Source organism: Podarcis tiliguerta (assembly GCF_965153285.1).
Source record: "Podarcis tiliguerta genome assembly, chromosome: 8".
In the NCBI taxonomy this organism is placed as follows: Eukaryota; Metazoa; Chordata; class Lepidosauria; order Squamata; family Lacertidae; genus Podarcis; species Podarcis tiliguerta.
In genome coordinates, this window is record NC_139541.1 from 77,403,766 (window position 1) to 77,417,524 (window position 13,759).

At 47.9% G+C, this 13,759-nt stretch overlaps 1 protein-coding gene across 1 annotated transcript; it reads left to right on the forward strand.

Moving 5' to 3' along the window:
* Positions 1 to 1,050: 1,050 nt before the first annotated feature.
* On the forward strand, positions 1,051 to 12,266 carry LOC310684431 (uncharacterized protein). Its single transcript, XM_083455583.1, has 6 exons — positions 1,051 to 1,185; positions 3,090 to 4,091; positions 6,058 to 6,205; positions 8,182 to 8,235; positions 10,483 to 10,566; positions 12,024 to 12,266. The coding sequence occupies exons 1-6, from the start codon at positions 1,074 to 1,076 to the stop codon at positions 12,025 to 12,027; spliced, it is 1,404 nt and encodes a 467-aa protein (XP_083311709.1). The 5' UTR covers positions 1,051 to 1,073; the 3' UTR covers positions 12,028 to 12,266.
* Positions 12,267 to 13,759: the final 1,493 nt, after the last annotated feature.

Sequence of the window (13,759 nt, forward strand, 5' to 3'; positions counted from 1 at the left end):
CGTTTGTCTCGATGACCCTTGTGGTCCCTTCCAGCTCGACGATGCTATGATTCTAATTGCTTTGGAAAGTGAGGTATAGGAGGGTTCACATGCCAACCAAGTCACATTTCTCCCCCTAAACCTAGCTTCATGCTAAAGAAAAGAAAATCAGATAAAGTGCCTCAGATATCTCCAAGGAAGGGGCCAGTCTCCACACACTGCAGAAGCTACTGCGACACTAGGAGGATGTAAGAGTTGATTGCCTGCCTCTTCTTTGGGCTACCTTTGAAGGTGATCTGGAAACTACAACTAATCCAGAATGCGACAGCTAGACTGGTGACTGGGAGTGGCAACTGAGACCACATAACACCGGTCCTGAAAGACCTACATTGACTCCCAGTACGTTTCTGGGCACAATTCAAAGGGTTGGTGGTGACCTTTAAAGCCCTAAACGGACTCAGCCCAGTAGACCTTAAGGAGTGTCTCCACCCCCATCGTTCTGCCCGGACACTGAGGTCCAGCTCTGAGGGCCTTCTGGTGGTTCCCACCCTGCGAGAAGTCAGGTTACAGGGAACCAGGCAGAGGACCTTCTCGGTGGTGGCGCCCGCCCTGTGGAACGCCCTCCCATCAGATGTCAAGGAAATAAACAACTACTTGACTTTTAGAAGACATCTGAAGGCAGCCCTGTTTAGGGGAGTTTTAAATGTTGGATGTTTTATTGTGTTTTTAATATACTGTTGGGAGCCACTCAGAGTGGTTGGGGAAAACCAGCCAGATGGGTGGGGTATTATTATTATTAATAATAATAATAATAATAATAATAATAATAATAATTTCATAGCAGGGCAGAAGGAAAGTCATGGGGTCTCCCTCAGCTCATGACTCATATCTCTGCTTTATGACCTCTTTCTCTTGTTACCCGGGAGTTTACACTGGGGTTGAGCAGGCTCTTGGCACTGAAGCACCCTGGGCCTAGGGTGGGAGAAGAGAACCTAGGATGGGTGTCTGGGCTCAGCTGGGGATCCCAATCACCGGCATCAAAGAACACGGGGGGAACCCAGGCACCAACCTGGGCACAAAGGGAACCTCCCAGGATGCCCCAAACCCTCCCACCTGCAAGAGCAACTCGAACAACATGCAGATGCCGCCCAACAGCTTGCAGACCTTCTGGGTTTGCAAGGTCCTGCCTGGTTCTACTTCTAGCAGGTAAGACATGGGGGGGGGGTGTCTCTGGGGAACAGAGGTTCTGGCCTGGGGAGAAGAATCAGCGTTCCAAACTTCTCAATATATTTCTTAAACGGTGGCACCTAGAACACATGACTCCAGTTGGGGGTCTGACCAAGGCAGATTAGAGCAGTATTATGACTTCCCTTGATCTGGACCCTAGAACAGAATTTGCTTCTTTTTTCTTCCTTTTTGGAAATAGTTTTTATTTGATTTTACAAGTATAAGAATATGACAATACAATCATACTCATCCATATTTAAAGATTCCTTCAAATATCTGGACTCCCCTTCATGGGTCCTATTGTCAGCCCTTTAAACTGCATAATATTCAGTTAGTTCAAATTTTATATCACTCCATCGTCTCCATAGTATTTGCTACATTACAAGTGTTATTGCAGTCCTGCTAATGTTTTCATCTGCTTACGGTGGTCTCCAAGATAATCCCCTCCACTCTTTGTTAAAGTTTTGGTCTTCTTGGTTCCTGAGCTTCCCGGTCAGTTTAAATTACCATTCTTGGTCCAACCGTTTAATTTACCATTCTTCTCTGGTAAGCATTAGCTTTTTTTTTTTGCTGACTCATTCTCCCAATCCACAAAGCTTGTAACTCTATCAAAAAAAGAAGTGAGATTCCATTGGAATGACTTGTTTTTGAGAAACCTATGGTGGGTCTTAGTAATCACAACACCCTTTTCTAAGCGCTCACAGACTGACTGTTGAATTCTCTGTTCTTGGACATTTCCTGGTATCGATGTCAAGCTCACCGCTCGGTAGCTACCTGGATCTTCTTCTCCCCCCGTCACCCCCTTCAAAGAGCCCAGTCCTTTCGGCAGCTGATTGATTGCAGCCCATTGGCATATGTCAGCCCAGGAGCGCCTCTTGATTAATGCCAATTGTCCAAGTTATGGAGGAACCAGCCACAAATTATGCCAGAGATGGAGGCTTGGTAGGGACACGCTCCCAGGTCGCACCCGCTCTGACTTTCACGGGCTTGAGCAGCACAGTGGGGTGCAGTGAGCTCTGCAGACCCCACCTGGGAACATTACCAGGATTTTTGCCTCATAAATCCTGGCTTTCCTCAACCTCCTCGCTTCTCGCAGAGGGCAGTGAGGAGCGACCACCAATGACTCATGACAAAGCCAGAAATCCATTCATTACTATTTTTAACCTCTCTTGCAAGTCTGAGCTCATTCTGAGCTTTAGCCAGCCTGACCTTCACTCTGCAACTGTTGGCTACTCGTGTGTTGGTTCCTCCTTTGTGATTTCCCATTTCTCCCATTATTATTTTTTTAAATGCGCCTTTCTTAAATCCCAGCTCACCTATAAGCTCCTTATGCAGACACATCTGTTTCTTTATATGCCTCCTACTTTTCTTTCCTGTTGAAAATGTCTGTTTTGGGGCCTTCAATATTTCCCCTTTAAGAAGCTCCCATCCATCTTGGACTCCCTTCTCTTTTCATGTTTCTGACCATGGGATCTCATCCACTAGCTCCCTGCGCTTTTTGAAATTGGCCTCCTTGAAATCCAGAGTTCATGTCCAACTACATTCATCTTCCTCCAAACTTTCCAAGTACTTCCACTTTGTCAATTAGTTATTCCCTGTTGGTGAGGACCAGGTCCAATATAGAAGATCCCCTTGTTGCTTCTTCCACCTCCTGGGAAGTCTGTGTTCCAACAGATATTGGGGTAGTTGGCGTCTCCCATGACTACTATATCTTTCCTTCTTAAAAAAAATATGTTTGGTAATCTGCTCTAGGAAGGCATCATCCCGGCCTTCAGTCTGGCTTGGTGATCTAGAAATAAAATCAAGAGGGTTGCTATCTCTGTTATTCCTGACTGCTATTGGCCTCTTGAACTGAATGGCTGTCTCTCTTCCTCACTCCACAGTCTACATCTTGAGCTCTTGCTTCCTGTTTGCTCCTGTGATGACGACAGCAGCAACAACAACCGTGGCTGTCGCTCCTCCTGCCACCACAGCTGGGGCTCCTGCAACGACAGCTGGTGCTCCACCTACAACGGCTGCTGCTCCACCTGCAACAACTGGGGCTCCTCCTGCAGTGACCTCTAAGGCTACTCTTCCACCACCTCCACCTCCACCTCCACCTCCTCCACCACCACCACCTCCACCTCCTCCAGTGACGCCTAAGGCTACTGTTGCACCTCCTCCTCCTCCTCCACCACCACCACCTCCACCTCCTCCAGTGACGCCTAAGGCTACTGTTGCTCCTCCTCCTCCTCCACCACCACCACCTCCACCTCCTCCAGTGACGCCTAAGGCTACTGTTGCTCCTCCTCCTCCTCCACCACCACCACCACCTCCTCCACCTCCTCCTCCAGTGACACCTAAGGCTACTGTTCCACCACCACGTCCACCTCCTCCACCGCCTCCACCACCGCCTCCTCCTCCTCTTCCTCCTGCAGCAACAACAAAGGTTCCTACTGTTCCTCCTGGGTCAGAAACTACGGGTGCCACAGTTACTGGTTCGGGAACCATGCAAACTATGCAAACTGAGGGTCCTGATTCTCCTGGGGGGCCTGATGAACCCGAGAGTCCTGGGGGTGAAATTACTATCGATTTGGAACCAGTTACTCCAGAGATAGGAAAGGACGTCACCCTAATCCCAAAAGGGATAGGCAGCTATGCCTCCTGCACTTGGTTTCGGGGGAGTAAGGCAAAGTCCAAGCAAATCTTGACCTACATACCACCACCCAATTCCTCACTGGAGTACCATTTTGCCTATACTGGCAGGGAATCTGTAAATGCAGAATGTGCCCTCCACATAACGAAGCTAACTGCTGAAGATGCCACCTTATATCTGCTGCAGGTGGAAGTACAAGGAGTTGGTGGTAAAGAAATAAAAGAGGGAGAAAAAACTGTGGTGTTCAAAGGTAAACATTTTACATCCTATAGAACCTTAGCCTAGGTCTGGGGGGCAGGGAATCAAACCACTAATTGTTTTATTTTGGTTCAAATTGGCACCAGTTTTGGTTTTGCTGGTGCTCTTCGGCTGAGCTGCAGCCCCTTTCTGGCACACCAACCTACCGCTGAGATGCGAGACAGGGGTCTCCCCAGACACATTGTTGCTTGAGTCAGCAAGACAAGTGTCTGTTCCACCATCACCCCTCCAAATCAAGATGCACAGCAAATTGTTTTAGGACCTAAGGCAGAAAATCCCACAAACGCCCCTCCTTCTCATAATAAACTCAATAACTGTGATAAGGAAATACGTTAGCAAATTAAATACCGACTTGTTGCCCTTCTGTTGCTGCCTGAGGTATCTGCCTCACGGCCAAACGGTAGGACTGGCCTTCATGCAGAGCTGAGCATCCGCTAGAGATCCTAGTAGGACGGTGGCCACTGAGGCTTTGCCAATAAAGAGGAATTGCAGCCTGAAAAAGGAGGATACAAGAGAGACCTGTGTATCCACTGTGTTTCTGAACGAAACAGTGGATGTATGATTTTTGTGGTTCATGCTGTGGCCACAGATGTGTGATCTGATGGTGAATTTGGGGTGACCCAATGCAAAAATCCTGAGGATCCATGTGGATCCATGCTTTGTAACCACGTTTTTGCGCCATTGTGGCCCCACACAACAGTGGGTGTGTGATTTTTTTGGTGCAGGCTGTAGCCATGGAAATGCTATGTGAACTGATGGTGAATTTGGGGTGACCCGATGTAAAAATCCTGAGATTCATGGGCTTTTACCTCCCCCCTCCTATGCAGCCTCCGCTAGTGTCCCTTATCTCTCTTCTGATCCCACCAATCAGCTGTTTCCTTTCATCACTCCCTTCCCTCTTGTTTGCCTTAGTGTCTTTTCCTTAGCTGGAGCAGTTTTTTGCTCCTCCTTTTCTTCTAATTTCTCTCCTTATTGCTTTAGTCTTCCTGTCTCCTCTCCTTGGAAGTTCACTGTCTTTACCTCCCCGCTCCCAGGCAGCCTCCTTCACTGGTAGCGTCCCTTATCTCCCTCCTGATCTGCTTTTTGCCCCTGGGCAATTTGGCTCCAGGGACCACGCATTCGCTCCATAAGACGCACAGACATTTCCCCTTACTTTTTAGGAAGAAAGAAGTGCATCTTATGGAGTGAAAAATACGGTACTTCACTGGTACAGATAAATAGTAATACACTTGAGATTCCTGCATTGCAGGGGGTTGGATTAGATGACCCTTCCAACTCTACCATTCTACGCTACTCCTCACCATAGTGACCTGCGTGAGAGCCAGTGTGGTGTAGTGGTTAAGAGCGGTAGACTTGTAATCTGGTGAACCAGGTTCACTTCCCCGCTCCTCCACATGCAGCTGTTGGGTGACCTAGGGCTAGTCACACTTCTCTGACGTCTCTCAGCCCCACTCACCTCACAGAGTGTTTGTTGTGGGGGAGGAAGGGAAAGGAGAATGTTAGCCGCTTTGAGACTCCTTCGGGTAGTGATAAAGCGGGATATCAAATCCAAAGTCGTCGTCGTCTTCTTCTTCTTCTTCTTCTTCTTCTTCTTCTTCTTCTTCTTCTCAGTCTGCTGTCTAGGAGCTCACTGTGTTGATGAATAATTTCCAAGCCCCTCTGATCTATCTCCTTAGACCACATCAGCAAGGCCACATCAGGAGTCGCCTGGGCAGCCCAGAACCTCCATACACGCTGCCCAGGAAGTCATTTTGGTGCTGCTACTGCAGCGGTTTGGCTTCACCCACGGAGGCACACTCCATTGTCTTTTGAGACAGATGGATACCAGCCAACAACTCTACCCCCCTACCTTCCAATGGTGGCAAGGATAAGGAAGGCCACTACCTGAGACAAGCTGGAGCAAGGAGGCATTGGGAGCTATTTTCCTAGTTCTCACATGCCTTTTGGGTTTTTTTTAGAGGATAAACCTTCAGAAGAAGACGCAGACGAAGCTGCAAAGGCCAAAGGCCTTCCTCTGGGGCTCATCGCAGCGATTGCTATTGCAAGTCTTTTTGGGGTCATCTTAGCTGGAGGCCTGATAACTTACCAAGTCAAAAGGAGCAAAGCGTAATTATATTTATCATTTGTTGTTTAGTTTATTTACTTCTTCATAAGGCATTTTGCTTTAATCTTTCATCAAAGTGAAAGATTGTAACAAAAAGACTTGAGTGCTACCTTGTATACACTGAAGGGGAGGTGGGTTCACACATTACATTCAAGGAGTGCACAGTCTGTGGACCTGGGGCACAAATAGTTGTATTCAGGTATGCACAGGTAGCATTCAATGAGTTTGCAGTCTATGTAGTTGGTGACCCAGCAGTTGAGCAGTGCACTTAGGGGGGTGTTCCTGGGTACGAGCAATTTGTACCTGTCTTCAGCTACTTGTGAGAAAGAGACTTGGAAGCACAGCTCCATGCTGTGCACTGGGGAAGGGGCTAGCTGCCCGGGGGTGTGTGCGTCTGCGAGCATCCCAGGGGGGCACCACCCGCAGCGGTGTCACCCGCCTCAGGGATGACACCCCCCGGGGTGGGCAGCGCCCACCGCACCCCTCTTTCTCCACCAGTGCTTGGAAGCACCTCTGAACCATCAGATGTAGGACTGAACTATAAGGTAGCAAGCGTGAGGGGCAGAGGAGAGCAACTAGCTGTGATTTTATTTAGCTTTCATTTTATACTCCTTGGTCTAGGTTTGGATCTGTAAGGACAAAACAGGCCAACGACTGGCAGAAAACAGGGACTATCTCTGTTGAATGGGAAAGCCACTTCCGCCCTCCAGAGGAGGTGGGGTTGCGGGCTTCACGCTCCCACCACACGTGCAGTGGCTGGAGCCAACCTTAAAGGGCGGGAGGGTGGGAAACAGGAGCAGCTGGAGGCGGCAAAAGAGGGGAATCCCTGGCCGCGTCACCCCCTGCCTAGCCAATCGGCTGGCTCTGGGGGCGTGGCCTGACCTATTTAAAGGGGACACGGCCGAGGATCTCCCTCTTTGCCGTCTGCCAGCTGTTCCTACTTTTCCCACCCTCCCGCCCTTTAAGGTTTTCGTTCCTTGACCTTGCTATGGACCTTGGTTGGAGGCCATTGAGGGACCTGGTAGGAATTTTTCCACTTGGCAAATTGGCACCAGCCATTTGGTTTTCACCTACCTTGTAGCAAATTGTCACAACTTTCTTGGTATTGGCAGTTAGGCATTGGTATTGGTATTGCTATGTAGATGGAAGAGGGGAGGAAGCTCCATCACCTGCCCCGCATATTGAAGGATAGCCCGATAAAGGATTTGGGGAGGGCATGGCCTTGTCTGAAGCCTATGGAGGTGAGGGCCTAAGGCCCCCTATCGGTGACCCCGGGGGAGTTCCTAGTTGATGTGCATCAGAAGGACTCCCCCTACTGAAGGAGCGTCTCCATCCCCATCGTTCTACCCGGACACTGAGGTCCAGCACCGAGGGCCCTCTGGCGGTTCCCTCACTGCGAGAAGCTAAGTTACAGGGAACCAGGCAGAGGGCCTTCTCGGTAGTGGCGCCTTCCCTGTGAAGCAACCTCCCACCAGATGTCAAAGAGAACAACAACTACCAGGCTTTTAGAAGACATCTGAAGGCAGCCCTGTTTAGGGAAGCTTTTAATGTTTGATGTATTTTAATATTCTTTTGGAAGCCGCCCAGAGTGGCTGGGGAAGTCCAGCCAGATGGGCAGGGTATAAATAATAAATAAAAAATTATTGTTATTATTATTATTATTATTATTATTATTATTATTATTACTGGTGGCTAACCCTTTCCAGACTTGCTGAAGCCGGATATAGTTGTTGAGGACCAATGCCTAAGCCAATACTGCTCACCACCTGTAACCAATAATGTTGTGGCCTTTTTTTGCCCATTAACCTTAAAAATTGTGTTATGAGTCTTTTTTTCCACTGGGGGGGGGGCAGGAACTCGCCACGCAACAGTTGGGGAGGAAGTAAATAAGCTGCTATCTCTGGCGTGGTCGCAAGGGGCCAAAGCGTGCTTCTCACTTCTAAACTCTTTGCTCTCTCTTTTTTACCTGTTTCCTTAGTGCACCACCAGTTGCAGAGGCACCACCTCCGGTACCCAGCCAGTCCCAAATGCCGTAAGTGCCAGGGTGTCAGGATGGGGTGTGAATGGAGTTTGAACCTCCCATTTTTGGCTGTGGGAAAACCACAGGCAAGACTTGAGCAGAAGAGCGCTTCTCCACTCCTGTGCTTTCCAGCAACTGGTCTTCAGAAGCATTGTTGCCTCCTACTGTGGAGGCAGAACATAGCTAGTAGTAGCCTTCCCCCCCCAATTAATTTGTCCAATCCTCTTTTGAAGCCACCTAAGTCAATAGTCAATAGTCATGGGATGCAGGTGGCGCTGTGGGTTAAACCACAGAGCCTAGGACTTGCCGATCAGAAGGTTGGCGGTTCGAATCCCCACGACGGGGTGAGCTCCCATTGCCTGGTCCCTGCTCCTGCCAACCTAGCAGTTTGAAAGCACACAGTGCAAGTAGATAAATAGGTACCGCTCTGGCGGGAAGGTAAATGGCATTTCCATGCGCTGCTCTGGTTCACCAAAAGTGGCTTAGTCATGCTGGCCACACAACCTGGAAGCTGTACGCCGGCTCCCTCGGCCAATAAAGCGCAATGAGTGCCGCAACCCCAGAGTCGGTCACGACTGGCCTAATGGTCAGGGGTCCCTTTACCTTTAAGTCAATAGTCATCCCTGCCTACTGCAGGTGTGAGTTCCATAGTTCAACAATACACTGCCTGAAAAAGGAATTTATTTTATCTGTTCTGAATCTTCTAACATTCTAGAGGGGGTTTTTTGGCGGCGGGCGGGAGGTTTTTTCTATACACTTTCTCCCAGGTCATGCATAATTTTTAAAATAAACTTCTATCATGTCACACTTCTTACTTGCTTTCTGTTGGAGGACAGAGCTGTGTCTGTCACGCAGCCTAGCCTGAACCCCCATAACTAACCTGCTGGTATCATGTGTCATGAAGGACACTATTGATTGGCCAATGTTTCACCTTCCCTTTCCAATTGGTTTCTGTGCATGGAATGGTGTTGGGAGCATAACCTCCTCCTCAGGCAGCAAAATGCCTTGGGCTGGCCCTGGACCAAAGGGATTGAAGATTTTCATAGAATGGGCACGTGCTGTGCTATACAGTGGTACCTTGGTTCTCAAACGTAATCCATTCCGGAAGTCCGTTCCAAAACCAAAATGTTCCAAAACCAAGGTGCACTTTCCCATAGAAAGTAATGCAAAAACTATTAACCCATTCCTGATTGTTGAAAAACTACCCCTAAAACGCTTCTCCCCTCCGCTCCATCAGCGCTGTCTTTTGAGATCTCTCCCTCTTTCTCATGTCAAAACAGCTGGGCTTCAGGGCTGCCATGACGCTTCTCTGCACTGCCCTAATCAGTGTGATCTTTTGAGATCTCTCTCTCTCATGTCAAAGCAGCTGGGCTGCAGAGCACTGCAAGAACACTTCTCCCCCACCTCCCGAATCAGCACGATCTCTCGCACTGGTCTGCACATAGGTAGGATGCTAATTAGCAGCACAGCACTAAAATGGAAGCGGAACTCTTTGATTAAAACGGTAGGACGCTAATAAGCAGTGCAACTCAAAACAAAGCACATTCGACTCCCCCCCCCCCCAAAAAAAATGAGAACCGGAATGCTCACTTCTGGGTTTGCTACACTCGGGTTCCAAGTTTTTCGTGAACTTTCGTGAACTGTTTGAGAACCAAGGTACCACTGTATGTATAGATGCACCATTAAAGAGAGCTACCATAATTTTAATTGCAATGCAGTACATGTCTCCATACTAATTTCATGACCAGGCATACTGTCCAGGTCATAACTATGGGCAAGCAAATGCAATATCCCCCGTCTCCCTTACTGTGTCTTTAAACCAAGCCACGTATATGCATGCGCACCATGCATTTAAAGCACTATGATGCCACTTCATGCAGTCATGGCTTCCCCCATAGAACCTGTAGACACCACTTTTTCTAGGGGGGAAAAGCACTGACTCTATTCAGAGCGAATTCGATAACCAAGATCTATGGCTTGGCTATCATTAATCCCCATACAATTATCTCTGCCGGCTTAGCTGTCGACAGTAGATGTTCAGTCCGCCACGTTCCTTGCCCGGAAGTCCCGCCAGGGCTCTTATTCTGATGAACAAGTGGCCATGCCACTGCAGTACTCCATGAGTCGATGGATGCCATGACAGACAGTGGGGAGGTGCTAGGGAAAGAACCAGTAAGGATGAGAGGGCAAATGCTGGTCATGTGCCACTTGAGTGCTGGTTGCCAGGGAACAACAGCAAGGGTCTCTTTGTTTCCTTAGGAATAAAGAAGGCCAGAAGGCTCCGGAGAAAAAGGGGGGTGAGAAGAAAAAAGGTCCAAAGAAAGGAGCGCCCAAAGCCCAGAAGTAAGTACCTGCCAGCTCTACATGGGAGGACCACAGCAGTAGATCTGTGTGGCACCTGCTCTTTTGCACCTTGTTGTTGTTGTTTAGTCGTTCAGTCGTGTCCGACTCTTCGTGACCCCATGGACCAGAGCACGCCAGGCACTTCTGTCTTCCACTGCCTCCCGCAGCTTGGTCAAACTCATGTTCGTAGCTTCGAGAACACTGTCCAACCATCTCGTCCTCTGTCGTCCTCTTCTCCTTGTGCCCTCCATCTTTCCCAACATCAGGGTCTTTTCCAGTGAGTCTTCTCTTCTCATGAGGTGGCCAAAGTATTGGAGCCTCAGCTTCACGATCTGTCCTTCCAGTGAGCACTCAGGGCTGATTTCCTTAAGAATGGAGAGGTTTGATCTTCTTGCAGTCCATGGGACTCTCAAGAGTCTCCTCCAGCACCATAATTCAAAAGCGTCAATTCTTCGGCGATCAGCCTTCTTGATGGTCCAGCTCTCACTTCCATCCGCAAAAACATAGGAAGCTGCCTTATGCAGAGTCAAGACTTTGATGTTTAGAAGACATCTGGAGGCAGCCCTGTTTAGGGAATTTTTTAATGACTGATGTTTTAATTTACTTTTAATCTTTTGTTGGAAGCCACCCAAAGAGACTGGGGAAACCCAGCCAGATGGGCAGGGTATAAATAGTAAGTTGTTGTTGTTGTTATCCACCTCAGTAGCGTCAACATTCGCGGGACTTAAGGATTTCAGATCGGGTGGTTGCCTAAGAAGTTTTTTTCAGGACTCCGGTTCATCTAGCCAAAATCAACAAACCCCTATCCCCCAACTTTGTTGGAGAGGCTGTGGGAATTTTGGAACATAGAGCCAGTGTGGTGTAGTGGTTAAGAGCAGTAGTCTCGTGATCTGGTGAACCGGATTCGCTTCCCTTCTCCTCCACATGCAGCTGCTGGGTGACCTTGGGCCAGTCACACTTCTCTGAAGTCTCTCAGCCCCACTCACCTCACAGAGTGTTTGTTGTGGAGGAGGAAGGGAAAGGAGGATGTTAGACGCTTTGAGATTCCTTCGGGTAGTGATAAAGCGGGATATCAAGTCCAAACTCTTCTTCTCTTCTTTCATGCAAAATTGTTTATATATTTTGGAGCAGGGTCTTGGATATTATCTCCAAAATGGTTAAACAGCCTCTCTTGCCAAACCCAGCCTCAGCCCTGACCTCACTAAACCCTACTATCCAGCATAATGATTTAATTCTTGTCGTGGTGTTGCGTTGTACCAGAAGCGATTTAGTCATGCTGGCGACATGGCACAGAAAGCTGTCTGCAGACAAACGCCGGCTCCCTCGGCCTGAAAGTGGAGTTGAGTGCCACACCCCATAGTTGAATCCAATTGGACTTAACCGCCCAGAGATCCTTTACTTTTGCCTTACCTTATTTCTGCTCTCCATCCTCTGATTCTAGACTGATTCTCTTCCAGGTAAAAGCAAAAAGAGTAAGAGAGAGATCGTCCTGGTCAACAATTTTGTCAGCCTTCCAGTCTGGAGCAGCGTCGACCATTTCCCCCACTCTGCCAAGAAGAGAAGCTCCACTTGAAATATCTACTTGAAATCTACTTGAAAAATCACGATGAAATGATTTAAGGCCCTTGTGATTCACCCACAGCCCCTGGGGCAGATAGAACATTATGTCCCCTGAGGCAATAAAAGCCTCCAATGCCCAATTCCGCTGTGCCCATATTTCTTTGCCAGGGTCTGATGGGATGGCTCTGTCCATATTCCACTGTAACACATAATAATATGGCAATATACCTGAAGGAGCGTCTCCACCTGCATCGTTAAACTGAGATCCAACGCCGAGGGCCTTCTGGCGGTTCCCTCATTGCGAGAAGTTAGGTTACAGGGAACCAGGCAGAGGGCCTTCTCAGTAGTGGCGCCCACCCTGTGGAACGCCCTCCCTTCAGATGTGAAGGAAATAAGTAGCTATCCTATCTTTAAAAGACATCTGAAGGCAGCCCTGTTCAGGGAAGTTTTTAATATTTAACGCTATACTGTTTTTAACACTTGATTGGGAGCCGCCCAGAGTGGCTGGGGAAACTCAGCCAGATGGGCGGGGTATAAATAATAAATTATTATTATTATTATATTATTATAATAATATTGGTTGGGGTAGTGGGCTGCGGTGGGTCCTGGCGAGAAGTGAAACTCAGTGATTGTGAGGAACGGGGCAGTCTATCGGTTTCGGTGTTTCTCTGTTTCTTCCATTATGTTCATTTTTCCACATTTCCACATCATTTTGTGAGTTGTTTCTTAAAAGTCCCTCCTGAAAACCCACAAGCGTTTTAGCAAAGCAAAGCCTGCCTTTTTGCACATTGTTGTCATCACTAACATGTTCATTTTTATGCACACTTCATCTCAGTATGTGCATTTTTGTACACAGCTCTCGGCCGGAGAACTGCGTCGCAAAATTCAGGAAAGTGCGAATTTCAAAGGCTGTCTGTCTTTTGTCTTGGGAGCTGTGAATTAGGCAAATGCATCCTCAAATGTGAATGGAATGAAATTCCAGAAGTGGTTCCATGCTGCAAAATAAGAAGACCATCAACTTGGTGGTCATCACTTCCTCCTGTGGGAGACAGTTCCATAGTTTAACAATGCACTGCTTATAGAGGTACAGTGGTACCTCGGGTTATAGATGCTTCAGGTTACAGATGCTTCAGGTTACAGACTCCGCTAACCCAGATATAGTACCTCGGGTTAAGAACTTTGCTTCAGGATGAGAAAAGAAATCACATGGCGACAGCGGGAGGCCCCATTAGCTAAAGTGGTACCTCAGGTTAAGAACAGTTTCAGGTTAAGAACGGACCTCCGGAACAAATAAAGTTCTTAATCGGAGGTACCACTGTACTTTCTTTTTTCTGTCCTGAATCTTCCAACGTTCTGCTCCAGTAGATGTTCACAAGCTCTAACTTTATGAGAGAGGCAGGAAAAACTTTCCTCCATCCACTTTTATAATTTTATAAACTACTAACACATCATTTCTTACTTTACCTTTTCTCTTTTTCCCGTATCATTTTTTACAAAGCCTCCAAAAACATTTCAAAGCATTTATCATCATACACAATTGTTTTTTAACACCCAAGTTTCTTCTTGACTTCCCACCCTTTCCTGATGTTTGATTGTTTTTTACTCCTTTTTATTAGCTGTTTTATAACACACA